The sequence below is a fragment of the Gorilla gorilla genome, chromosome 21 (genome assembly GCF_029281585.2).
Source record: "Gorilla gorilla gorilla isolate KB3781 chromosome 21, NHGRI_mGorGor1-v2.1_pri, whole genome shotgun sequence".
In the NCBI taxonomy this organism is placed as follows: domain Eukaryota; kingdom Metazoa; phylum Chordata; class Mammalia; order Primates; family Hominidae; genus Gorilla; species Gorilla gorilla.
In genome coordinates, this window is record NC_073245.2 from 19972570 (window position 1) to 20000432 (window position 27863).

Genomic DNA, 27863 nt, shown 5'->3' on the forward strand with positions numbered 1-27863 from the left:
AAGCAATTACATACTGCATTAAAAAGCATATATATATAGACACACATATATATGTTTTACATTCACATAATCAAACCAGAGCTTTCAGAATTTTCCGCCAAAAAGTATGTGTGGAGGGAGAGAGAGGGGTGTTATGGTGCATTTGTAGGCTCTGAAATAAAGTGATCTCCATATTTGCTTCCATTTGTGTATAAATATTTTTTAAGCATATATGCATCCTAGAGTATGGAAAGAAAATTTCTGGGAAGATTTACAAGAATCTGTGGCAGTTGAGAGTAGGTTCACTTTCGCTTTATTGTGTAATTTATTGTATTTTTCATTTAATTGTACTTTGTAAACTAAATATTTATTGTATATTTTATTTCATTTTTTAATTGCCATATGCAGCTTTAATTTTATAACTAAATTACGTTCTGACCCAGGGCAGGAGGTGAGAGAAGAGGATGAGAGAAGGGCGGAATCCTCAAGACAGCAGCATTCTGCGCTCCGCCCTGGAACGCCCAGCGCAGCTACCCCATCCCGCCCAGGCCGGCCACCTGGCGTCGAAGCCAGGCGCGAGGGGCGGGGGCGGAGGCGGGGGCGGGGGCGGGGGCGGGGGCGGAGGCGAGCACCGCCCCACCGCGCACGCTGCGGTTGCCCCGGCAGCCGCGCCCTGCGTGGCGGAAGCTCACAATCAGCCCGGTCCCTGCGGCTTCCACCCCAACCCCCTGCGCTCACCTGCCCGCGCGCTCGCCCTCCGGGGACCCGGGGCCCATGGACACACACACCCAGCCCTGCTGTCCCGCGCGCCAGCTCGCCAGCCCTACCCAAGGGACACCATTCACGCCTGGGGGCCTCCGCCGGGCTCCGGGAGCCCAAGGTCGCGGCTGGGCCAGCGCTGAGCGTCAGAAGACGAGAGCAGGGGCCTCCCTGGTCGCCCCAGCAGGCCCAGGCACATAGGTGCCCAGAGATCCCTGGCTTCTGATCGCCCGGAAGACTAAGAGGTGAGCATGACACATGGCTTTTCCTTTGACATTACATCTCTACCCCCTCCACTCCTATCTTCTCCAGATTTTTCTGGAGACTAAAAAGTGGAAAGCACAGTAGAGAACCCCCAACATGTAAACTATCGCTTACACTTGTGGGTGAGCTGAAACCCGCAAAAGTTTGGTGTATTCATAAGGAGCCTATATTGAAGGACTTTGCTAAATATTTTACAAGGATCATGTCTCATTTCCTTTTCACACAGCCCCATGAAGTGGGCACCATTGCTATTCCCAGTTCACAGATGCAGAAACTGAGGTACAAACTAGGTAGGTAGCATATCCATATTTATCCAACTAGTTTGTGTAAATAATGATACAGGGAAGGGAGGATCACAACGGATTTCCCCACCTCAAACCCTGCATTCCACTGTACCAAGCTTGTCTTTCTCCATTCCTCTTTCTAATGATCCTCCCTTGTCGCACAGCCCCCCTTTGAGAGTTAAATGACCTGAACACACGCACATTCCCACAGATTTTCATGTAATTTCCGAGTATTCAGACCCCGAACATGGACCTCAAGTCAAGACATTCTGCTCTATTCCACTACCTTGGTAGATGGTTAGATGTGTCTAAGGTGGCCCAGGGTCATGCTGGGGAAAAGTGCAGGTGTGCTTGTATGTGGAGGATCCTATATGCTGCTCAATTTACAAGGAACCCAGGACCCAAGGGCTACACTTGTGTGATTTCTTGCAGTGGGGTAAGCTCTTGGTCAGTCTTAGCAGTTGATTGTAAAGGACACTATACAGGGTGCTGCCCTCTCCCCAGCACTTCAGGGCTTTAGCTGGGAGGGAGGCAGTCCACAGGAAACCGACCCATGGACCTACTGAATTCATCACTGTAGCTGCTAATTAATTCTCCATTAGGGATGGGTGCTAACAGAGGCAACACTGAAGTCCCTGATTGGGAAATCCTTATTTTCACAAATCAAGTGGCATTGATTCAGTCTAATCATTACCTATGTAGGAGCATCTTGCCCTATTCCATAGATGACACATATACATATGCACTATGATGACACTGCACCTAATCGGAATATGGCTGATAATAATAAAACAAGTCATAAATAGCAGCTAAGGTGAGTGTCACCAAGCCGTGCAGCAAAGTCCAAGTGGATGACTCTGAGGCAGCCTCAGTTGGTTCCCTAGTCCACCGCACGTTATAAACAGATTAAAAGGCAAAGGAGGCCTGGCCCGGTGGCTCACGCCTGTATTCCCAACACTTTGGGAGGCTGAGGCGGGTGGATCACCTGAGGTCAGGAGTTCGAGATCAGCCTGGCCAACATGGTGAAACCCTGTCTTTACTAAAAATACAAAAATTAGCCAGGTGCGGTGGTGGGCACCTGTAATCCCAGCTACTCGGGAGGCTGAGGCAGGAGAATCGCTTGAACCCAGGAGGTGGAGGTTGCAGTGAGCCGAGATTGTGCCACTACACTCCAGCCTGGGTGACAGAGTGAGAGTTGGGCTGAGGGTCGAGGGTCATGGGATAGGGCGAGACACCAGGGGAGTGTGTGAGGACAGAAAAGAGTCTTGAGGACCTAGCCCTGGGCACCCAACATAGACTTCTTGAAATGGGGAGTCAGCAAAGGAGACTGAGCAGGAGGGGGCATTGGTGTTGGATGGAAGCAGGCGATGGAGATGTTGTGGTGCCTAGAGAGACACATTTAAAGGAGAGAGAGCTCACTGCCGTAGAGAATGTAGGTGAGGGAGCAGGCTTGCAATGGAGAAAAATGGTGCATAGTTTCAGCTTTTGTAGTAAGATGGAATCTTTTCATTGCAAATGTTGGAAAGTTAGCTAACTAGCTTATACCAAAATAAGGTGGCGGGGGGAGAAGATGTATTTACCCATAAAGTGGTAGATGGCTTCTGGCACCATGGAATCCATGTTGCAACTAATGCCATCAATCTCAGTCTCTCTCCATCCTCCAAGCAGGGACTCTCTCTGTGGCACCCAAGAGAGCTACCTGCAGCCCCAGCCCCACACCATACTGCTTAACAACTTCAGCAGAATAGTCTTCCCTCATAGTTCTGGATGATGGGCTGCTGATTGGTTGATGTCTTTTATGCACATATGCTTGAGCTTCAGTGTACCTGGAAAGGGATGGTTGCCTCAAATGGGCCAAGCCTAGGCCACAGACCTTTTCCTCTGGCAGGGGACAGAAGGGACAGCCCCATCCAAACGACCCGGATAGGATTCCCTATGTGATAATGGGGTTCTTTTCTCATAAGAAATGAAGAAACAACTGGATTCCCTATGTGATAATGGAGTTCTTTTCTCATAAGAAATGAAGAAACAACTGGTCATACCTAGCATGGCCTGCTACTCAATCCAAAAGATTTTCCATACAAGGAGGTAAAATTACATACTAGAATGCCCATCACAATTTAACAGGGAGATTGTTTATGAAGATTTGCAGTTTCCTTGCAGCCATTTAACTACATCTTTTCCACTTAAGATGACACAGGAATCACTCATCACATCTCTGATATGTTACAGAGCCCAGTAGATTTGTTTATAATGAACACCTCAAAATTATGTTTTTATAACACCTTAAAACTATTAAAACCTGCATGATCTCTCTATTGTGCTGGTGTGAAACCATGTAGATAGACGGTGGGAACTCAAACCCTTACCATGGCAATTTAGTTAACCTCAGCTTCTTCATGGTAAAATGGTAAAGTGTGATGAGGAGGGAAGGTTAAATGGATAATAAGAAAACCACCTGGCAAACTATTTTTAATTATGATGGAAGATTTGTTTGAACTGTTTTAACTTTATGCCCACTCAATATTTTTGATATTTATGTGTAAATCCTACTTTCTGAACATTTTTTAAAAAACAATCTCTGTTCTTAAGGAAGTTCCAAAATATTGTTATTTAATCCAAATGAAGATGATAAAATTAACTTTGAGTTATTTTTATTTTTTGTTGCTTCAGCTTTAGTTTTGGTCCAGAAAGCATTTTCAAGGAGCTGGTCAAGCATGGCTTTAGCAGATAAGAGACTTGAGAACTTACAGATCTACAAAGTTCTTCAATGTGTGCGGAACAAAGACAAGAAGCAGATAGAGAAGCTGACCAAGCTTGGATACCCTGAACTAATCAATTATACAGAACCCATTAATGGACTTAGTGCTTTGCACTTAGCCTCAGTTTCCAATGATATTGATATGGTCAGCTTTCTCCTTGACCTTGGTGCTCACCCTGATGTGCAAGACCGAATGGGCTGTACTCCCACAATGAGGGCTGCAGAACTGGGCCATGAATTGTCAATGGAAATATTAGCAAAGGCAAAGGCTGATATGACTATAGTTGATAATGAAGGAAAAGGTAAAAATCCCGACATCCTCTCCAGCAGATGGCAATTCATTTTGTAGCCAGAAAGCAATAACATGGACTCTTTTTGTTTTCCAACTTTAGAAGTGAATTACTTATGGTTTTAAGGGAAAGGCTAAATTCTCACTCCTATACCTAAACCTACTGTCTCCTCATACTTTGAAAATGAGATAGCTATATCTTAGGGAAATCAGTTATGAGAGCTTGCTCATATACTTAGATTAATTTGTGTTTGGTGGTTTCTTTTAAATGAGGAGAATTTTGAACATTATACACACTGATTATTCATTATAAATTATAAACTCTTCTTTAAAACACAGATGAAGTAGAGCATTTCTTATTCTTTTTTACATTTTAGAATTTCAGGCAGTACTACACCTAGGACTCCAAAAGGATTTTGACACCTTCAATAGCAGTCTGATGTAGGAAGGACTTGCACTTGGAAACTTGAAAGGACTAAAGTCAATTCTGGCATAAACTCCAACTCTCTAGGATCATTTAAAAATGTATTTGGAAATACAACTTCAAACTTTAGACATGACCTTTCAACAATGATTCAGATCAAACAGCTGCACTTCCACACCGTTAATTCCATCATCTCAAGACCATGGTCTGAGGACTTCTTGCCCAAATAACTTAAGGTTCAGGCAAGAATTGACACAGCCTCATAAAAATAACTGAGATAATTACCAATAAGCTTAATGTAAACTGATAGGTTTAAGCAGTTGTCCTGAGTTTCTGCAGATACAAGGCCATTAACATCAGCCCTGCAATCGAGAAATGAATCTCATTTGATAATGTGAATATTTACTGACAAGAGCAAAATCTACTTTTCTAACTCTCTCCAGACTTGGTGTTTGATATGATTACTTGCTTAGAACAAAAGAGGACAAAGAAAAGGGATAATTACATATTTAATTGTACCACGTAAGAAAATAAACTTCAGATGCATTCAGGGGCCAGATATACTTTGAAATGCTAAATCCTGAAAAAACGGTATCCTCTCAAAGCTCTATAGAATACCATTTCCCAAAGTGTGTTCCATGGACCACTGAATTGCCAGGATGTTGAGAAGTACTACAGGCAAAATTGGTTCCACGGTCGCATTCATTAGAGACACATTTTAGGCATTTATCTTTCACATTGTTGGCTCAAAAATGGTGACATTTTCCATATTTATTTGACCACAAAATAATTTTTTTAATGACATCTTATATGCCTGGAGTTTTGTGGACTAACCTTTGGGAAACACTATAATAGAGAAACGTTTAACTTACTGAGTTTGAAACAGATACAAATCACAAAGAAAAAAGAGAGAAATTCTATAGCGTAACAATGTAAAAGTGTAAATTTTTTTTAAAAAATCAAGGTAAAATTGGAAACAAGGTCAAGTAAATACTTGCAGCAAATGCAACAGGCATATGGCTAAAGGAAACAAATCTCATGGGCAGAACTGAAACTATAAAAGGAAACAAATGTAAAATCTTGTTTCACACATAAGCTTGTTAGGATGGCTGCCTGCAGCCCTCACTCTGCATAACCCAAGGTACTGCCCATTGTACAGAGTACATTGTCTCTTCCCACATCAACAAGGCTCGCTCAGCTTGCACATCCCTCAGTTTGGCTGCCAGTGGCCAAAGTGCTTTGCTTATTCCACAGTACCCTCTCTGTCATTGACATCCTATTTTCTGGTGACTCATGTTTGACTCACTGTACATCGTTCCTAAAGGATAAGCAAACATTTAAATGGCTAAGTGGGTCTTTAGGATGTGAGACATGCCCTAGGCCTAAGCAGCACTTTCTCTTGGAACAATTTTACAGAATATGGAGAAGGTAAAGCTCTAAGCCAATACATTCTTTCTTGTATGTTGTCCTAGGGAATTAATTACAATGTGGAATCATTCTCCTTAAAAGTTAAGCTATAATAGTTCCTTATAGCACCCATTCTCATTCCGTTGGTTTTTGCATTTATAGGCATGTGTACTCAGTCCTCAATGCCGTATGCCAGTTCTATGATAAGGTACAATATTTTTCAAACTGTTTTCCCTTCAATTTAGGAATGCTGATTCGTGTTCTTTGTGGCTTAAAGAGTCAGCCCAGATACACTTTAACTGTGTGTTGCACATGCCATCATTATGAAATATTCATTTCATAAGTGGCTTTGGGCCTTTTGTAATGAATTCAGCCTCCTCGGGTATTATGCTTAGGTTGTTTTGCTGTTGCTGTTGTTGTTGTTATTTTGCTCTGTTCTTGCTTTCTATGTCTTGCTCTTTCTTTGACTTTCTCTTTTCAATAATATCCTTGACAATCTTTTTTTTTTTTTTAACTGTTCTGAGTAACCCTACTTTAGGCACATCAGTTTATATAAAATATATTTAGGTTTTGATTTTCATATACATTTTATTTTTTATTTTAATGGTGGAATTTATCCAATCTATAGTTATCTAGATTTCCTGTAGGTTTGGCTTCAGAAACATCATTTATTTTATATTGTGAAGGCAAAATATATCTAATATATAAAATACATGTGAAAGTACTGTCATATATGGTCCATATATTTGTTTTACTTTGCTGTATATGTGTGTTTTTCTTTATATGCTTGTAAGTGTATTTTCTAAAATTGATGGGCTTTTTAGTTATTTTAGTTTTTTATTATTATTTTTTAGTTATTTTAATGGTTAACTTGATACTTCATATGCCCTTAAACCTGTTTATTGAGTTAGCATCTTAAACAGTATTCATTGATTCTTTACTCTGTTTAGTAAGATTAGTACAATAATGTAAATTAGATAAGATTAGTACAATAACCCTTCCTCTTACCTCTGCTACTTCCCTTCTACCACTCAATTTTATACTCAATTATAATTACTTAGTTCTTTCAATGATTCCCTTTTAAATAATAAGTACCCTGTACTTTATTTCCTTACCTGCTTTACATAATATCTCAGTCTTAGCCCTAAAAGATGAGAAGATCAAATACTTATACTATTTCTCCTTCCTTCCCTTCCCTCCAAATTTTTGATAAATTATATTATTTTTACATTATTACGAATTGCAATATATTTTTCTCTATCTAAGATTACTAAGGTGACTTAGCTTTGGTTCTGTGGCTAAAGAGATTCAGTATGTGTGACTGTTCTTTTAGTCACATATTCTCTATTGATCTCTTGGAAAACTCACTTTTGCCATCAAGTAGTTTAAGTCACTTCTTTGGGCTTATATCCCTGATTACTTATATCCTTAAGACCATACATGTCTGTTGTTTTTACATGAACAAAGTCTTGATTGGGTATAAAAGTTTCCTGTTTTTTTCCCCCAAGTTATAGTGTAGAGATCCTTTGATTATACTGTAGCATTGAATGTTGTTGTGATAAATTTTTGAGGGCAGCTGGACTTTTCCCCTTCATGGATTAGTTGAATTTTTGCCTGGATTCTTATGAGACACTTTCTTTGCCTAGCTTTACCTAGGCATGCCTTGTTGACTGTTCTTAATCAACTTCTCCTAAGACCCAACGTACCCTTTTAATCTTAAGATTCTGGTCTATCTTTGCACTTTCATTTTAGAACAAGTTATATTTAGTTTCTTTGCTATCATGGAAATGAATTAGCCAGTAATTTTCACTGGTATATCTTTTCTAGTATGTATCCTTTTTGCGTGGCTTTCAGTATCAGTTTCCTTTTTCCTTGCAGTATTTTTTTTAATAGGTTGCATAGTGGTTTCTTTTTTGGTTATTCTTTGAATGGAGTCCCTTTTTTGGAATGAACTCATTACAAAGTCAGTTTGGAGTTTGATTGTTATTTACCTAGGACTTTCTTAGCAACACTCTGCCCTGAGTTTATAACAATAACCCTGATGTGTAGTATGCTTTTGACATGGATTATATTGAAGGCCTGTATGTTACAGGTCCTGGGTGTAGGGATTTAGCATTTTCCTTTCTCCAACGGAACAAAATGATTTGCTAAAATGGCAGAGCCACTTGCCATCTAATTAGCCACTTGGCATCTAATTCACCTCTTTACTGCTATACTGACAGCCTGCTTCTTACAAACATGGCCAGTCTACACATTTCATCACCCAGTACCATCTCTTTTGCCATTCTGCAGTTTTAGAGGGGACCGGGGGACTTACCAGTAGCCCTTTGGCACACATAGCTATAGCCCTTCACATTCCAAGAAGGGACACTCAGGGTACGTATTGCAAGATGCCAAATACTCAGGGTCAACAGGGTTCACCTATCAGCGCTCCAATTCTTCCATAAGCCAGGTCCTATCACATGTGGTTGTGACAGTTTTCTAACGATGTCAGGAATTAAGATTTTTTGTTTTTTGTTTTCTGTCTTGGTGTTTTAGTTGGTTTCAGAGAGGAAACTGAGGCAGATATGCCTTTAACTAGCTAAATATGGATTTTTAATAATTTTACTTTCCTTCCTGTCAAATATGTATAGATGTTAAATACTCTCTGGGGATTTTGTTTCTCTGCAGGTGTTTTGTTTTACTGCATTTTACCGACTAAGCGGCATTATCGCTGTGCTCTGATCGCCCTTGAACATGGTGCAGATGTCAACAATTCTACCTATGAAGGAAAGCCAATATTCCTTAGAGCTTGTGAAGATGCACATGATGTTAAAGATGTGTGCCTGACATTTTTGGAAAAAGGAGCCAATCCTAATGCAATCAACTCAGTATGGCTATTCTTGTGATTACAAATATTTCTTGTTTCAATTACAGCGTAGTATAATCTTTGCATTTAAATATGATGACATTATCCTGTTAGCTGATAGACTGTTCATTTTGATTCAAAATGCTTGAAGATGGTATACTTTTATTATCTTCGTATTGCTGTGATTCTACAGTCTGTTTCCTAATTATGTTTGGAAACTTGGTATTTATTATGCATAATGTCAAGGTACCATTATAGGAAATAGTAAAAAAAGGCATTGCTGATGCCTAATAGGATTTATCTTAGAAAGAAAATATATAGTTCTGCTGTTTCTTTTCTTTTTCTTTTCCTTTTTTTTTTTTTTTTTTTGAGACAGCGTCTCACTCTGTTGCCCAGGTTGGAGTGCAGTGGTCCAATCTTGGCTCACTGCAACCTCTGCCTCTCAGGTTCAAGCAATTCTCCTGCCTCAGCCTCCCGAGTAGCTGGGATTACAGGTGCATGCCACCATGCCCCGCTAATTATTTTTTGTATTTTTAGTAGAGACAGGGTTTTACCATGTTGGCCAGGCTGATTTCGAATTCTTGGCCTTAAGTGATCTTCCCACCTCTGCCTTCCAAAGCGCTGGGATTACAGGCATGCCCAGCCTAGTTCTGTTGTTATATCAATTTCGTTCACTCTCCTTATTTGGCTAATTTTGAGTTTTCTTGTAATTGCCCTTTCTTGACACTAAACATTGATTTTCTTCTCATTATAAAACACCTATGACCTAATTTTATATTAGGTGTTGATATTTTATCTCTTTTTCTCCCTTTTTATTCTGCTCTATTTGCAAGAAATACATTTTTTAGCATGATATTCTCACAGGGGCATGCAGTGTGACCTTGACTCTGATTTTAGAATTCTACGTTTTGGATACTGACCCATTGTACTTGCTTAATTTTTCCTCTTTGTTACATGAAGCTAAGAAAAATGTAGAGAACTAAACTTGTAAGTGTAAAGCTAAGGTCAAATGGATTCAGACTGTATTTGTACTGATTCTGCTACTTAATATGATGGGTATAAACAGCATCTCATCTGTTTCATGTCCAGTCCACAGGCCGCACAGCTTTAATGGAAGCGTCAAGAGAAGGGGTAGTGGAAATAGTTCGAGGCATATTGGAAAGAGGAGGTGAAGTGAATGCATTTGACAACGACAGGCATCACGCCGCTCATTTTGCTGCTAAAGGAGGCTTTTTGGATGTAATAATCTATTCTTCGCTTTAAAATTTGTGGCTAAAACTTTTCTGTCCTTTTTCTCAGATTTTTTATATGTCATATAGAGTACGCTAAGGCAGACGTTTTTCTGAGTCACCTATGTTGTTTTCATCTTGATTTCCCCAAATAATTCTAAAATGATATTTTTAAAAACTTCATCTCTTTATTTAGTTTTATGTGTTTGCTAATTTACTTATTTAATATTATTCATAGTATTTTTCTGTACACTCGATGATAACAATTTAAAACTTCTGCCACCTGGGACTACTGTATTTTATGACTTCATTACATACTAGGGTCTTCAAAATATAATATGATCTAATTATGGGAGAACAATGCCCTCATACTCTTATCTCCGTGGTGTTTGTGTGTATTAGATAATGATATACCTGAATTTTAAACTCAAGTATTCTGATTATCTAAACATACAGCAAAGAATATCTCACTGATACAGTAACATTGCAGAAACAAAATAAAAACACTATTTTTTTAAATTCTGAATTTCAACTGAAATTTCTTTACTCAATTTCTTTGAGTTTTAACATAGTTATCTTCATGTATATCACTATTTTCCCTGCAATAAAAGTATACACAAAGATAGAAACCACGTTTGGTAAAGAATTTTCCCCTTGGATGCTGTTTTCCATGCTCTGATGCTTTCTTAAATTACCTACACTAACAAAAATGGTAGTGCCCCTCTCAGTATAGAGTTTTCTATACTCTAGATCGATGCTATTTAATAGAACTTTTGGTGATGATGGACATATTCTATGTTTGTGCTATACAACACAGTACAACACAATGGCCACGTGGCTTTTGAGTACTTTAAATGTGGCTAGTGAAACAAACAAATGAAACTTAAATATTTTCAGTTTGGTTCGTTTCAATTTGAATTTTCAATAGTCATACGTGGCTAATTGATATTGTACTGGATAGTGCTGGTCTAGCTGTCAGTCTTTATATAGTAAATGTACCTTCCTATTCCTCCACAATATCCACTATTTATTTTACAGATATTGAAGCTTCTTTTTGCCTACAATGGAGATGTGGGGCTGATTTCGATAAATGGGAACACACCACTTCATTATGCTGCCATAGGTGGTTTTGCAGATTGCTGTAAATATATAGCTCAGCGAGGTAAAATTGTCTAGCAATTTTGTGCTTAAAGTACTTATGATTTACCCATGTCATAGATAAGCAGAGAATTTGGGCCTATCACTTGTCAGTGGCTTATTTTTTTCTATAGCAAAACCTCACTCATATGTAGAAAGAAAATTGAAAATTATTTCTTATACTACCCTGTGTTAAATCATGAATCTGCTCTTAAAAGTGATGAAAACCCATTTGTCCAAAAATTTTAGGTTATTGTTAAAAACCTAAAGGGGATTGTTCCTGAGCCAACTAATTATTCAAATAATTATGGTTGAGGGCGGGGTGTGATGGCTCATTGCCTGTAATCCCAGCACTTTGGGAGGCTGAAGCAGGTGGATCACTTGAGGTCAGGAGTTCAACACCAGCCTGGCCAACAAGGCAAAACTGCGCCTCTACTAACAATGCAAAAAGAAATTAGCCAGGGGTGGTGACGGCGCCTGTAATCCCAGTTACTTGGGAGGCTAAGGCACGAGAATCACTTGAACCTGGGAGGCAAAGATTGCAGTGAGCCAAGATCTGTGTCTCAAAAAACAAACAAACAACAACAAAAAACTTACAGTTGATTAAGTTCCTTATTTTAAAAATGCCAACATCAATCTAAAAAAGGACACACACTGGAAACCATTTGCTTTCATTTGAATTTTTAATTAGTTTATTTTTAAAAATGTTCCATTGTGTCAAATGCAAAGATAACTTTTCTGGATAATTTGCAGTTATGGGGAAAATAATTTGGGGGAAAACATGAAATGAAAATTTTCATGGAAAATTTGAAATGTAAGCAGAATGTTTAATTTTAGATTTTCCTGTAGCTTTTAAGTATTAATTTAGAAATATGAACTATATCATATATAGCTTAATGAATTTCTTAAAATGAAAATATTAGTTAATTATATTTAAGGATATGTATTTTTTGTTAATTACATGCTAATTAAATGCACATTAAAAGCTTTTTAACTCTGTTAGAGATAGAACTGCATTTTGCAGAGCTGTATATATTTTTTCTAGTTTATGAGAAATAGGCAAAAACTTAAAGTTCAACAACTCTATAATAGAGCAAAGAAAGTGTTTTATTTTTCTGTCTTCCACACAGACACAAAATTTTAGAAGTCACTAAAATTATAAATAAAACTAACATGCCCGCATAACTGTAATAGCATAATAACATCCATTTTTACTTGTATGAATGTATACTTTCCCTATGTCCCCAGTGTGATAAACCCTTTTAGCAAATGAGAAAAAAATATATCAAATGCAATTCTGGTTCTCTCAAACTGTCTTAATTGGTTTTATTTTCAAATCTGTCTCTATCAGCAGTTTATTCTGACATTTCAGATTTAACATTATGTATTTCTAAAAACTAAAGATCCACTCAAGTTGAGACGAGTTTCTTTAACTTTAATATGTTGACTTATTTCTTATTGGGACAAATATCACACATACGCTATCATTTATGTATTCCTGGAATAAAGTCACAGAAAGCACATTGAGAAGCCAAGGACCAGAGCCGGTCATGCAAAAAGGCCTAACTCAGTGATGCAGAAAAGATCCATTTTCCTAGAAGAATCAATCATGAGACTATTTTAAAGCAAATGTTTGAAAATGTTCTGAGTTCTGTGCGTGTTCGGAAATATAAACACGTCACCAGATCCTATGTGGGTGACCCAGTTTCACAGCAGAAGTGTTGTCAGTTACATTTCTACCTTTAGAATCTTACATCTAAGGCAATCAGAGCAGGAAGAAACCCTTAGCGATCAAATGCTTGTTTCTGAATAAGCTCCCTGGGCTTAGTCTCTTCTGTACTTAATTGTAAAGCATTTGTGCTGGCTGGATTCATTTCTCACATTTCCTCATGATGGTCCTCTTTCGCCCCCTCGTCCCCCTGCTGGAGCAATTGACAACTCCCTGTAAGCATGTGAGAGCCACATCCAAGGGCAGAGGAGAGGAGCTCGTGGAGTCCTCCTCCTCCTCTTCCTGGGCCCTCAACTCCCTGAGTTCTGCAGCACCAGCCAGCTGGAAGTTGAACATCTTTACCACAGAGGAGCATAAGTCTCACAAGGAATGAATAGATCTTTATTTACTAATCATAAAGGAGGAGACAGAAAGCTCCAAGTCAAAACGACAGGAAAACTGCCTTTAGCTCTTTAAAGTGGGATGTTGGAGTCTTTTATACACATGGAAGTTTCTAACTAGGATTAAGCTGGAAGCTGCAGAGGGTAAGCTAAAACAGGATGAAAATCCTTTGGTCCTTAGTGCTGGGTGAACATAGAAGAAGAGGCTTGAGAGGTGGGATCAAAAACCCCAGACACCCTGAGTAAGCAAAATAAATAGCTAAGTAAAAACAGCATATCAGAATTAGTATGGAATTGCACTATGGAATTACTACGCTATGGAATTACACTGTAGAGTCACTGTTCTGAAAACTATCCAATATAGAAATTTTATAACCTTTATTGTCCCCATAGTCTTTTTTAGATTTTCTACTACTAGTAAAATTATCAGCCTTAGTATAAAAGTGTGTGTGTATGTGTGTGTGTAGTAAAATAGATTTATTTTTCTTTTATTACTTTTTATTTTTTTGATAGTAAGTATATATATTTGTGGAGTATGTTAAATGTTTTGATATAGGAATACCATGCTTAATAATCACATCCTCTAGAATGGGGTATCCATCCCCTCAAGCATTTATTCTTTGTGTTACAAATAATCCAATTACGCTCTTTTAGCTATTTAAAAACATACAATTATTATTGATTATAGTCACCCTGTTGTGCTATCAAATAGTAGGTGTTATTCATTCTTTCTATTTTTTTACCCATTGTATACAATTTTAATTTTTGGCAATACTAAGGAAAGTACTAATCTTGAAAAACATGGTCTGACTGCTTCTTCAAAGTCTTACTTATACGTATACTTATTATAGACAACACAGCCTTTTTGGTAGCACTAAATGGATTCCCTAACATGTTCAAAAAAGTTTATTTCTTTGGTGAATATTTATAAATGATGTTGGAATCATCATTTTGTTAAATAAGGGACCAAAAAGGAAAATGAATTTTAATGTCTAACTTGCACATAAATATAATGCTGAACTCCTCAGATTTAATTACAAATTACTTTTTCCTCTGTGAAGGTTGTTCATATGGCCATACCACAAAACAGCAGATTAGTATAAATTACATTATTTAATGAAGAATACGGAAAAAATATACTTAAAATTATACACAGATTTACAGTTTAAATCATTCAAAAGGAAGTGGGTATTCTGCATCTTTTCAGGTTCAGATCTGAGTTCATAAGGTCCTAGGTAGCTGTTTGAATCCAGCTTCTTTCCAAATTTAAATGTATCCTTGCTCTTTTCCTGTTGGCCTGAAGTCCCCTGAGCAAGTGTACCAATATGGTATGTGTTTCAAATATCTCTAGGGATAAATGTTCTAATCCTATTGTAAATTGTAAACGTATCTTCTTCAGAATTCACCAAAGTGATGCTCACAGAAAAAAAAAATCACAGCTCAGTTTTGTAATTATAACAGCAAAATGTGCACATCTCTATATACATATAATTTGGGGACACATTTTTTCCTAATCACAAGAAATTAAGAAAACAGTTGGATGAGTGTCACTTATTAGCCATGCAAATGCCTTGGCACCATTCATAATTATGATGCTTTGTGTTTTAGGATGTGACCTGAAATGGAAGAATTTAGATCATAAAACGCCCAGGGCTGTGGCTAAGGAAGGCGGCTTCAAAGCAGCAAGCAAAGAAATACGCCGAGCAGAGAGAATCGCTAATAAACTAGCCAGGCCAGGAGCCAAAAATCCAAATCCACTGTGGGCCCTTAGACTGCACGATTGGTCCGTAGAACGTGAGGCTTTCCTCCGGGAAGCCTTTGCGGTTTTAGACAGGGGTGATGGAAGCATCAGCAAGAACGACTTCGTGATGGTGTTGGAGGAAAGGCAGGATTATGCAAGCTCAGAACAGCTGGCTGCCATCGCTCAACTTCATGAGAAAACCCGGGGAGGAGGGGTCAATATTAATGAATTCTTTAAAGGAACCAGATATTTAAACAAGTCTTTTGTCTTAGGATCGTATGGACCTAAGAAAAAGGAAAAAGGGATGGGCAAAAAAGGAAAGAAAGGGAAATTTGTCTTACCCCTTCCAATCTGTGTCATTCCTGAGTACGCGTTTCCACGCCGGCAGGATGGTGGGCCACCGTATTACATGATTGAGACCTACAAGAATGTCACTGATAGCAGCCGGTTTAACAGAGATCATCCCCCAGAACATCCCATTCAGGATGACTCTGCTTGGTACATTGATGATTCAGAGAAGGTATTTTCAAACATTAATATTATCACCAAAGCAGGGGATCTGGCTTCTCTGAAAAAGGCCTTTGAATCAGGAATACCTGTGGATATGAAGGACAATTATTACAAAACTCCGCTAATGACGGCGTGTGCAAGTGGAAACACAGATGTGGTCAAGTTTCTTCTTGAAAAAGGGTATGCGTCTCAGTCGGGTGTGGCTTAAATTTTCACGAGTCTTCACATTTCAAGGAAGTGAAAAGATGACAGAATTTTAGTAATACAGAAAAGTGCTACTTTATTAAAGTCTATAATAAGGTTTTAATATATAAAAGCCTTTTATTAACAATTAACTTATAGGCTTCATTAAAGAATGTTATTAAAGAATGCTTTATTAAAAATGCTGATTATTACAGGCTTTATTAAAGTCTATAAAATGCCCTATAAAAGTATGTGTTCATATTATTGATGGCTAGGGTTAGAAAAGGAGAATTTATGTTAGATTTATGTTATGTTAGATTCCTAGCCCCTTTATTAAAGCCTGTAATAAATTAATTAAGCCTATAGATCTTATATGGGAAACCAGGATAATGGGAGCATAGGATTGTGTGTGCACAAATATATTTTGCCAATAGCAATTATGCATGAAGTGAAGGCCAGTAAGTGTTTACTCAGGGTAAATAGAGTCTTCTGATTATTACTGGCCTTCTATCAGTGGCAGCACGGCTCAGTCCTGTCTCAGAGCTTCACCTAGATGGTGTGGAGTCACTTTTTAATCTGCCTCTATTTGAGGATCTCAACAACTTCAAACAAGTGGAATGGTGGCTATAATAACATGTTTTGGTCCCAAAACCTGCTGCCCTCCTCCAGTGTGGGGCAGCCTTTTCCTTGGTCATGTAAATATTTTTAAAATATCAAATCATGACAGTTTTATAATACTTAACTTTTTAGACTACAACAATCACTCAGGTTTAATTCCTTCTTCTACCATAGTTGTATAACCTGGGTGAGTTTCTTAATATTTTTGTGCCTCAGTTCTGTCATGTATGTAATGAGACTGTAGTGGGACTCATGCCACAAGATTAGTTGAAGATTAAATGAGTTAAAATATGTAAAGCTCTTGTTAACACAGTAATTGCATACTTGAGAAATAAAGTACTAATCTTATTAGTACTTTAATGTTAAAGAAAGACTCAAATGTGTATATTATCAAGAGAGCAACTAATGAGAATATGAACTTCTGGACAGTGAATTTCTAAAAAGGACTAAAATGTTAAATAATACATGGTAATATTTATAATTTATTAATGAAGTTTCATTTAAAAATGTATTACATGCAGAGAAAGTCACAAAATGAAATATGTCCTGTCAGCTTTTATCTTCATTGGATCTGATTTTATAATTTTCCTTGATTTTAACCTTTGCAAATCGTAATCCCTAGAATCTAAAGTGCCTTTTAATGTAGATATACACAAAGAAAGTTAAGACTGTCAAATAATGCAGAACAAAGAGGTTTGAAGAAAAATTATGGCACAAAGTTTACAATTTAGCAACTTGATAGAACTCCATGAAATCTTATTTTGCATTTTTAGTGTCCAGTCATTGGAAAACCAGTATTTTTAGTTTGTTCATCTATCTTATTTTACAGAGCTAACGTTAATGCAACAGATAACTTTCTGTGGACTCCACTTCATTTTGCATGCCATGCAGGCCAACAAGACATTGTTGAGCTTCTTGTTGAATCTGGAGCTTTAATAGATGCAGCTTCAATCAACAACTCAACTCCTTTAAATAGAGCCATTGAAAGCTGCAGACTGGATACAGTAAAATACCTACTTGATATTGGTGCTAAATTCCAGCTGGAAAATAGAAAAGGTATGCGTTCATATTATTGATGATTAGGGTTAGAAAAGGAGAACTTATGTTAGATTCTAAGCCCCTTCTGATTCTATTCTCATAGGCTTGCATTGTCCACTGGGTATCCTGGTACAAACACAAGCCTGAGTTAAATGTTATGGAAGTTTATCTTATACCAAGTGCTTCTCCACTCATTGGTGTTGGAGGGCCAATTCTTTATGTTTACAATCTTTCATGGACTGAAATACTTTTGTAAAATATAATGAAATGATTTATTAGAAAAATAAAATGAAAAAAAATACAAGGCCAAAACTTTGTTTTTAATCTTTAAATTTTAATGACAGAAAATTATATTAAGTTGCTATAAACATTTATAAACACTTAGTTTCTGTAGTTACTTCATTATGGATCAGTAACTATTAGTCTGTGGACTTGCACCAGTTTGCAGATGACAGACACATTGAGTTATTACACTGTTGTGACTGTTAATTACTAATAATTGCATACCCTATAGACTTTGGGTTTCTCTTAAAGCTGGACAAAGTAATTCCTGATTTGAGGCTTCCCTGACTCTAGGAAGTAAACACACAACCTACCTTGTATCATAAATACCATACAGGAAAAATTAAAAAATCATTTGAATATATTTGAGCTCCTTGTTTGGAAGTACCATTTTCCTACATTGAAAGCCATTGCTTCCTTTGACTGAGAGAGCATCATACCTCTGGTTGGTTCAGGCTGCCTCTGAGTCACAGGTACTACTGCACCTGTCCTGCCTGATGATATTATAGGTAACATATTGCCCAGCCATCTGCCTGGAGCACCTGTGGCCACTAGCTTCCCCAGACCTTTTGGAATTTACCTCCTTACATCAAGGAAAGGGGAAGATAATGTAAAATTATCTATCACGTAGAAGGAAATTTGCACAATGTGGGGAGAGAACAATCAATTTGATATTTAAAATGTAATATAATATTTCCTATCACTCTTTTAAGAAACATAGTAAAAAAAAAACTAAGGAAAAGTAATTTTGTGTATTTAGATGGCACTATAAATCATGGGATTTTAAAGCTGGGACCACCATAGAGAAAATCTGATCTAGCTCTGTGAACTTCTGTATATATACCCCTTGCTTTAGGAATCACCCTTATTAGGGCAGGCTTAGAGCTGATGTGCTGAGATATTTTTCTACATGGTTTATCGTTAATATGTTTATAGTCACTCTGAATTTATGTTTATGTTTCAACAGGGCATAGTGCCATGGATGTTGCAAAGGCATATGCTGATTATAGAATAATTGATCTGATTAAAGAAAAGCTAGATAACTTGCCGAAACCAGCAGAAAATCAAAAACTAAAAGGCAAGACACCTCCTATACTGAAGACTGAAGGCCTTGAAATTAAGAAAGAAGAGGTAAGAAAAATGGTTGACTACCCATTAGTTACTGGAACTCTTTAAAAATCTGTTTTGGGGAAGGCAGAAGCACTATTTACATATTGTTATACAACATGGGTAAGATAATATGCAGTGCATACTTTCAATAGCATTATTATATAGTACTTTTAAAGAAATATCTAATAAAATTCTTATCACTGAAGAGCCTAAAAAGTACTCACTGCAAAGAGAATCCATACAAAAACCAAATGGGTTCAGCCAAATACAATTAGAATGTTGAAAAAGAAAACCAAAACTGGTATTGGATTTGTATATATTTGGTCCTGAATTATACAGATTTGATGAGATGGTCCAAATAGGGAAGGAGGCTAACCCTTATAAGGAGTGAAGCAAAGCATGATTTTTCTTCATTTTGGTTTAATTACTACCATATCCCCTTTCATTGCCCACCACTTCCCCTTCCTCCCACCTGCCGCTTCCACCAAGGAATTTTAATGAATACCACTGAATTCTGGGATATGGAGCCATTGTCTCTAGAATATCCTGCAAAATGATTGTAGAAGGTTTTCATCGTTTCTGGTAATCCGGAGTGATTTGGAACTTCTTTTTTTTTTTTTTTTTTTTTTTTATTTTATTTTTATTATACTTTAAGTTTTAGGGTACATGTGCACATTGTGCAGGATAGTTACATATGTATACATGTGCCATGCTGGTGCGCTGCACCCACTCACTCATCATCTAGCATTAGGTATATCTCCCAATGCTATCCCTCCCCCCTCCCCCCACCCCACAACAGTCCCCAGAGTGTGATATTCCCCTTCCTGTGTCCATGTGATCTCATTGTTCAATTCCCACCTATGAGTGAGAATATGCGGTGTTTGGTTTTTTGTTCTTGCGATAGTTTACTGAGAATGATGGTTTCCAATTTCATCCATGTCCCTACAAAGGACATGAACTCATCATTTTTTATGGCTGCATAGTATTCCATGGTGTATATGTGCCACATTTTCTTAATCCAGTCTATCATTGTTGGACATTTGGGTTGGTTCCAAGTCTTTGCTATTGTGAATAATGCCGCAATAAACATACGTGTGCATGTGTCTTTATAGCAGCATGATTTATAGTCCTTTGGGTATATACCCAGTAATGGGATGGCTGGGTCAAATGGTATTTCTAGTTCTAGATCCCTGAGGAATCGCCACACTGACTTCCACAGTGGTTGAACTAGTTTACAGTCCCACCAACAGTGTAAAAGTGTTCCCATTTCTCCACATCCTCTCCAGCACCTGTTGTTTCCTGACTTTTTAATGATTGCCATTCTAACTGGTGTGAGATGATATCTCATAGTGGTTTTGATTTGCATTTCTCTGATGGCCAGTGATGATGAGCATTTTTTCATGTGTTTTTTGGCTGCATAAATGTCTTCTTTTGAGAAGTGTCTGTTCATATCCTTCGCCCACTTTTTGATGGGGTTGTTTGTTTTTTTCTTGTAAATTTGTTTGAGTTCATTGTAGATTCTGGATATTAGCCCTTTGTCAGATGAGTAGGTTGCGAAAATTTTCTCCCATGTTGTAGGTTGCCTGTTCACTCTGATGGTAGTTTCTTTTGCTGTGCAGAAGCTCTTTAGTTTAATTAGATCCCATTTGTCAATTTTGTCTTTTGTTGCCATTGCTTTTGGTGTTTTAGACATGAAGTCCTTGCCCATGCCTATGTCCTGAATGGTAATGCCTAGGTTTTCTTCTAGGGTTTTTATGGTTTTAGGTCTAACGTTTAAATCTTTAATCCATCTTGAATTGATTTTTGTATAAGGTGTAAGGAAGGGATCCAGTTTCAGCTTTCTACATATGGCTAGCCAGTTTTCCCAGCACCATTTATTAAATAGGGAATCCTTTCCCCATTGCTTGTTTTTCTCAGGTTTGTCAAAGATCAGATAGTTGTAGGTATGCGGCGTTATTTCTGAGGGCTCTGTTCTGTTCCATTGATCTATATCTCTGTTTTGGTACCAGTACCATGCTGTTTTTGTTACTGTAGCCTTGTAGTATAGTTTGAGGTCAGGTAGTGTGATGCCTCCAGCTTTGTTCTTTTGGCTTAGGATTGACTTGGCAATGCGGGCTCTTTTTTGGTTCCATATGAACTTTAAAGTAGTTTTTTCCAATTCTGTGAAGAAAGTCAGTGGTAGCTTGATGGGGATGGCACTGAATCTGTAAATGACCTTGGGCAGTATGGCCATTTTCACGATATTGATTCTTCCTACCCATGAGCATGGAATGTTCTTCCATTTGTTTGTATCCTCTTTTATTTCCTTGAGCAGTGGTTTGTAGTTCTCCTTGAAGAGGTCCTTCACATCCCTTGTAAGTTGGATTCCTAGGTATTTTATTCTCTTTGAAGCAATTGTGAATGGGAGTTCACTCATGATTTGGCTCTCTGTTTGTCTGTTGTTGGTGTATAAGAATGCCTGTGATTTTTGTACATTGATTTTGTATCCTGAGACTTTGCTGAAGTTGCTTATCAGCTTAAGGAGATTTTGGGCTGAGACAATGGGGTTCTCTAGATAAACAATCATGTCGTCTGCAAACAGGGACAATTTGACTTCCTCTTTTCCTAATTGAATGCCCTTTATTTCCTTCTCCTGCCTGATTGCCCTGGCCAGAACTTCCAACACTATGTTGAATAGGAGCGGTGAGAGAGGGCATCCCTGTCTTGTGCCAGTTTTCAAAGGGAATGCTTCCAGTTTTTGCCCATTCAGTATGATATTGGCTGTGGGTTTGTCATAGATAGCTCTTATTATTTTGAAATACGTCCCATCAATACCTAATTTATTGAGAGTTTTTAGCATGAAGGGTTGTTGAATTTTGTCAAAGGCTTTTTCTGCATCTATTGAGATAATCATGTGGTTTTTGTCTTTGGCTCTGTTTATATGCTGGATTACATTTATTGATTTGCGTATATTGAACCAGCCTTGCATCCCAGGGATGAAGCCCACTTGATCATGGTGGATAAGCTTTTTGATGTGCTGCTGGATTCGGTTTGCCAGTATTTTATTGAGGATTTTTGCATCAATGTTCATCAAGGATATTGGTCTAAAATTCTCTTTTTTGGTTGTGTCTCTGCCCGGCTTTGGTATCAGAATGATGCTGGCTTCATAAAATGAGTTAGGGAGGATTCCCTCTTTTTCTATTGATTGGAATAGTTTCAGAAGCAATGGTACCAGTTCCTCCTTGTACCTCTGGTAGAATTCGGCTGTGAATCCATCTGGTCCTGGACTCTTTTTGGTTGGTAAACTATTGATTATTGCCACAATTTCAGCTCCTGTTATTGGTCTATTCAGAGATTCAACTTCTTCCTGGTTTAGTCTTGGGAGAGTGTATGTGTCGAGGAATGTATCCATTTCTTCTAGATTTTCTAGTTTATTTGCGTAGAGGTGTTTGTAGTATTCTCTGATGGTAGTTTGTATTTCTGTGGGATCGGTGGTGATATCTCCTTTATCATTTTTTATTGTGTCTATTTGATTCTTCTCTCTTTTTTTCTTTATTAGTCTTGCTAGCGGTCTATCAATCTTGTTGATCCTTTCAAAAAACCAGCTCCTGGATTCACTGATTTTTTGAAGGGTTTTTTGTGTCTCTATTTCCTTCAGTTCTGCTCTGATCTTAGTTATTTCTTGCCTTCTGCTAGCTTTTGAATGTGTTTGCTCTTGCTTTTCTAGTTCTTTTAATTGTGATGTTAGGGTGTCAATTTTGGATCTTTCCTGCTTTCTCTTGTGGGCATTTAGTGCTATAAATTTCCCTCTACACACTGCTTTGAATGCATCCCAGAGATTCTGGTATGTTGTGTCTTTGTTCTCGTTGGTTTCAAAGAACATCTTTATTTCTGCCTTCATTTCGTTATGTACCCAGTAGTCATTCAGGAGCAGGTTGTTCAGTTTCCATGTAGTTGAGCGGCTTTGAGTGAGATTTTTAATCCTGAGTTCTAGTTTGATTGCACTGTGGTCTGAGAGATAGTTTGTTATAATTTCTGTTCTTTTACATTTGCTGAGGAGAGCTTTACTTCCAACTATGTGGTCAATTTTGGAATAGGTGCGGTGTGGTGTTGAAAAAAATGTATATTCTGTTGATTTGGGGTGGAGAGTTCTGTAGATGTCTATTAGGTCCACTTGGTGCAGAGCTGAGTTCAATTCCTGGGTATCCTTGTTGACTTTCTGTCTCGTTGATCTGTCTAATGTTGACAGTGGGGTGTTAAAGTCTCCCATTATTAATGTGTGGGAGTCTAAGTCTCTTTGTAGGTCACTCAGGACTTGCTTTATGAATCTGGGTGCTCCTGTATTGGGTGCATATATATTTAGGATAGTTAGCTCCTCTTGTTGAATTGATCCCTTTACCATTATGTAATGGCCTTGTCTCTTTTGATCTTTGTTGGTTTAAAGTCTGTTTTATCAGAGACTAGGATTGCAACCCCTGCCTTTTTTTGTTTTCCATTTGCTTGGTAGATCTTCCTCCATCCTTTTATTTTGAGCCTATGTGTGTCTCTGCACGTGAGATGGGTTTCCTGAATACAGCACACTGATGGGTCTTGACTCTTTATCCAACTTGCCAGTCTGTGTCTTTTAATTGGAGAATTTAGTCCATTTACATTTAAAGTCAATATTGTTATGTGTGAATTTGATCCTGTCATTATGATGTTAGCTGGTGATTTTACTCATTAGTTGATGCAGTTTCTTCCTAGTCTCGATGGTCTTTACATTTTGGCATGATTTTGCAGCGGCTGGTACCGGTTGTTCCTTTCCATGTTTAGCGCTTCCTTCAGGAGTTCTTTTAGGGCAGGCCTGGTGGTGACAAAATCTCTCAGCATTTGCTTGTCTGTAAAGTATTTTATTCCTCCTTCACTTATGAAGCTTAGTTTGGCTGGATATGAAATTCTGGGTTGAAAATTCTTTTCTTTAAGAATGTTGAATATTGGCCCCCACTCTCTTCTGGCTTGTAGGTTTTCTGCCGAGAAATCCGCTGTTAGTCTGATGGGCTTCCCTTTGAGGGTAACCCGACCTTTCTCTCTGGCTGCCGTTAACATTTTTTCCTTCATTTCAACTTTGGTGAATCTGACAATTATGTGTCTTGGAGTTGCTCTTCTCGAGGAGTATCTTTGTGGCGTTCTCTGTATTTCCTGAATCTGAATGTTGGCCAGCCTTGCTAGATTGGGGAAGTTCTCCTGGATAATATCCTGCAGAGTGTTTTCCAACTTGGTTCCATTCTCCGCATCACTTTCAGGTACACCAATCAGACGTAGATTTGGTCTTTTCACATAGTCCCATATTTCTTGGAGGCTTTGCTCATTTCTTTTTATTCTTTTTTCTCTAGACTTCCCTTCTCGCTTCATTTCATTCATTTCATCTTCCATTGCTGATACCCTTTCTTCCAGTTGATCGCATCGGCTCCTGAGGCTTCTGCATTCTTCACGTAGTTCTCGAGCCTTGGTTTTCAGCTCCATCAGCTCCTTTAAGCACTTCTCTGTATTGGTTATTCTAGTTATACATTCGTCTAAATTTTTTTCAAAGTTTTCAACTTCTTTGCCTTTGGTTTGAATGTCCTCCCGTAGCTCAGAGTAATTTGATCGTCTGAAGCCTTCTTCTCTCAGCTCGTCAAAATCATTCTCCATCCAGCTTTGTTCCGTTGCTGGTGAGGAACTGTGTTCCTTTGGAGGAGGAGAGGTGCTCTGCGTTTTAGAGTTTCCAGTTTTTCTGTTCTGTTTTTTCCCCATCTTTGTGGTTTTATCTACTTTTGGTCTTTGATGATGGTGATGTACAGATGGGTTTTTGGTGTGGATGTCCTTTCTGTTTGTTAGTTTTCCTTCTAACAGACAGGACCCTCAGCTGCAGGTCTGTTGGAATACCCTGCCGTGTGAGGTGTCAGTGTGCCCCTGCTGGGGGGGTGCCTCCCAGTTAGGCTGCTCAGGGGTCAGGGGTCAGGGACCCACTTGAGGAGGCAGTCTGCCCGTTCTCAGATCTCCAGCTGCGTGCTGGGAGAACCACTGCTCTCTTCAAAGCTGTCAGACAGGGACATTTAAGTCTGCAGAGGTTACTGCTGTCTTTTTGTTTGTCTGTGCCCTGCCCCCAGAGGTGGAGCCTACAGAGGCAGGCAAGCCTCCTTGAGCTGTGGTGGGCTCCACCCAGTTCGAGCTTCCCGGCTGCTTTGTTTACCTAAGCAAGCCTGGGCAATGGTGGGCGCCCCTCCCCCAGCCTCGCTGCCGCCTTGCAGTTTGATCTCAGACTGCTGCGCTAGCAATCAGCGAGATTCCGTGGGCGTAGGACCCTCCGAGCCAGGTGTGGGATATAGTCTCGTGGTGCGCCGTTTTTTAAGCCGGTCTGAAAAGCGCAATATTCGGGTGGGAGTGACCCGATTTTCCAGGTGCGTCCGTCACCCCTTTCTTTGACTCGGAAAGGGAACTCCCTTACCCCTTGCGCTTCCCAGGTGAGGCTATGCCTCGCCCTGCTTCGGCTCGCGCACGGTGCGCGCACCCACTGGCCTGCGCCCACTGTCTGGCACTCCCTAGTGAGATGAACCCGGTACCTCAGATGGAAATGCAGAAATCACCCGTCTTCTGCGTCGCTCACGCTGGGAGCTGTAGACCGGAGCTGTTCCTATTCGGCCATCTTGGCTCCTCCTCCCGTGATTTGGAACTTCTAAACTGCAGTGGAAGGTTGAAGTTGTTGCCCATGGGAGTTACTGAGACATCAAGACTTTATCATTAGCAGGAAACCCCTAAGTGTGTCTCTAGATTGGAAGCTTTTCTTAAGGGAGCAGAATATCTACTGGAGACTCTTGGCTGACACAGGACAAGAGATGAAAGTCAAGAAGGAAAAGTTTTAGTGTCATCAAATTGGAAAGCGTTGGGGAAATGTAGGTGGTAGGGAGTAGATAGGATGAAGGGATTGTAGACAGACAGCGGAGTTATAAACATGGAGGATGTTAGAATGGCAAAAGGTGAAGGAGGATCAGTCAACTAAAGTTCTTCCATTGTCATTTTAGTAGGCCACAGATCAAGGATGGGTATCTCAAAGACTTACGTGATCTTCTACCAATACTTCTAATTAAAGTTAAACAAGGCAAACGATCTCTCCCCATCCCCAAAGTTATAATAATATACTATTTTATCTCAAATTATAACTTGTACAGTAGCACTTTTAGGTTTCTTTCTGGCTTCAGAGTAAGATGTGAAACAGCAAATAATATTAGAAAGTCAGTATAGATTTTTACAATTTATAATTTTTTGTTCTTGTTTCCAGGAACTGCTGTCATCAATTTATGGTGTACCAACCACATCAGAGGGAAAGAAAGTACAGAAGGGTAATGTGGTTCATCTGAATTCATTGATTACCAGTGGTTATACTAAGAAAGTGGATATCACATTTATTCCACGGAGGGTAAGTGCTTCGAAAAGATCTTCATAGCATGGTAGAAGCTTATAATGTCATTTTTTCAAAAGCTTTTTATGTAGAATATCCAAACAAATCTGCACAGTTTGTCTTTCATAGTTACTACTTGTGAATGTTCTTTTGCCAGGTTCTGGTACTTTCAACTCAGTATGCCCAAGTAATAGCTCCCGGCATCTAGTTCTCTTTCTATTACTATTTCTGTATTGAGATTTACATTTTCCTAGAAAGGTTGAAGTCTTTCTGAATCAATGGCATGATCTGCAGCTGTTTAATCACTAACTCCTAAGGATACTTTTTTTTTGGTACTTCTCAGACCCAACCCTTCTTTGTACTTAACTACTACCAGCTCATGCAGGAGTTTCATATAAATCAAGAATGGATTTATTCAGTAGCTTCCGAAAACCTCCACAACTAAAGAGGTGGAGACATCTTTTGGAGAAAAGAGTTGTCTTTCCATTGGCCATCCAACCAGGCTGAACAAGCAGCTCCCCTCGCCTTCTATTATAAAAATAATTTTGACTTCTACATAAGACATATAGGTAGTAAACCTAGATGATCTTCTAATTCCTTTGCTTCCCTGTTTTGGCATCCTAAAAAATGCACAGCAGCTGGTCTGAGCATAACTGGCCAGAGAAGTAACTGAAGAATATTTCCGACATTATTTGTCTAGACAGTCATCATCAAAAACAGTGATGCTCATGCAACCACTACTGTCATATGGGGGTGGGAAGAAGTTAAAACACATCTAAAAGTAAATTTAATCGTTTTAAGTTAAAACTATAAACACATTTTTAAGTTAAAACTGTGTATTGAAAATTGTCTGGATATTAGCATATTTACTGGCTGTCATACTCATACCTGCTGGGGTATGGCTATTTTTCTTTTTAAGATTTGGAGTCCTGAAGCCACAACAGCAGAGCTGATCAGGAAGAGGGAACTACGGCGAGAGAGGTTTACACATGAGGTGGACTTCGACGATTTTATGATGCCTTTTCAGAAGAACATCACAGAGAAAGCTCGAGCACTGGAAGCTGCCTTGAAGACCTAAGTCATAGCAGTTATTTCTTGGGGTAAATGCTTTGAGGCCCAGGGACCAATCTTTGGAGAAAGTAGATATTTCCATCAAAGCCAAAGCAATCCATACACCAAGAACTTGTTACCAAGTATTTCTTTTTGCTTTAACAACTATAAATATTCTGAGCTGTCTAGAGAAAAGATGTATGTTATTTTGAAATGAATGGTATGTCATTCTGGATAAATCCCCAAGCCCCTTTATGAATGTAGTGAAATACATGGCATGTGGGTTATAAACGTTGCTGTCAAAAGATTTACCAGGTCTACACCATTATGCTTATTATTTTTTTAATTATCCTTTTTTTTTTTTATTAAATAGAGACAGAGTCTCACTATATTGCCCCAGCTGGTCTCAAACTCTTGAGCTCAAGCAGTCCTCCCAACTTGGCCA

At 38.6% G+C, this 27863-nt stretch overlaps 1 protein-coding gene and 1 long non-coding RNA gene across 5 annotated transcripts in view; one reads left to right on the forward strand and one right to left on the reverse strand.

Annotated features, from left to right (window-relative positions):
• Positions 1 to 27863, reverse strand: part of LOC129529122 (uncharacterized) — a 201153-nt gene that overhangs the window by 10220 nt on the left and 163070 nt on the right. The window lies entirely within an intron of this gene.
• On the forward strand, positions 611 to 27613 carry ANKEF1 (ankyrin repeat and EF-hand domain containing 1). 3 transcript variants are annotated; one of them, XM_004061806.5, is made up of 10 exons: positions 611 to 983; positions 3960 to 4349; positions 8838 to 9037; positions 10105 to 10254; positions 11283 to 11406; positions 15099 to 15921; positions 17372 to 17598; positions 18830 to 18993; positions 26249 to 26386; positions 27288 to 27613. In XM_004061806.5, exons 2-10 carry the CDS (start codon positions 4004 to 4006, stop codon positions 27444 to 27446), a joined length of 2331 nt encoding a protein of 776 aa, XP_004061854.3. In that variant the 5' UTR covers positions 611 to 983; positions 3960 to 4003; the 3' UTR covers positions 27447 to 27613. The 3 variants fall into 3 exon arrangements, with proteins under 3 accessions (XP_004061854.3, XP_063558321.1, XP_055228939.1); XM_063702251.1 differs by lacking the exon at positions 3960 to 4349 and having other exon boundaries at positions 626 to 983; XM_055372964.2 differs by lacking the exons at positions 611 to 983; positions 3960 to 4349 and adding an exon at positions 6084 to 6188.

Excerpts from the sequence above, each read along its gene's own strand:
- ANKEF1 (XM_004061806.5), top strand. The coding sequence starts at position 4,004 with ATGGCTTTAGCAGATAAGAGACTTGAGAACTTACAGATCTACAAAGTT. Across the intron at positions 9,038-10,104 it reads ATCCTAATGCAATCAACTCA|TCCACAGGCCGCACAGCTTT; the intron begins GTATGGCTATTC and ends TTTCATGTCCAG. Across the intron at positions 18,994-26,248 it reads TTGAAATTAAGAAAGAAGAG|GAACTGCTGTCATCAATTTA; the intron begins GTAAGAAAAATG and ends TCTTGTTTCCAG.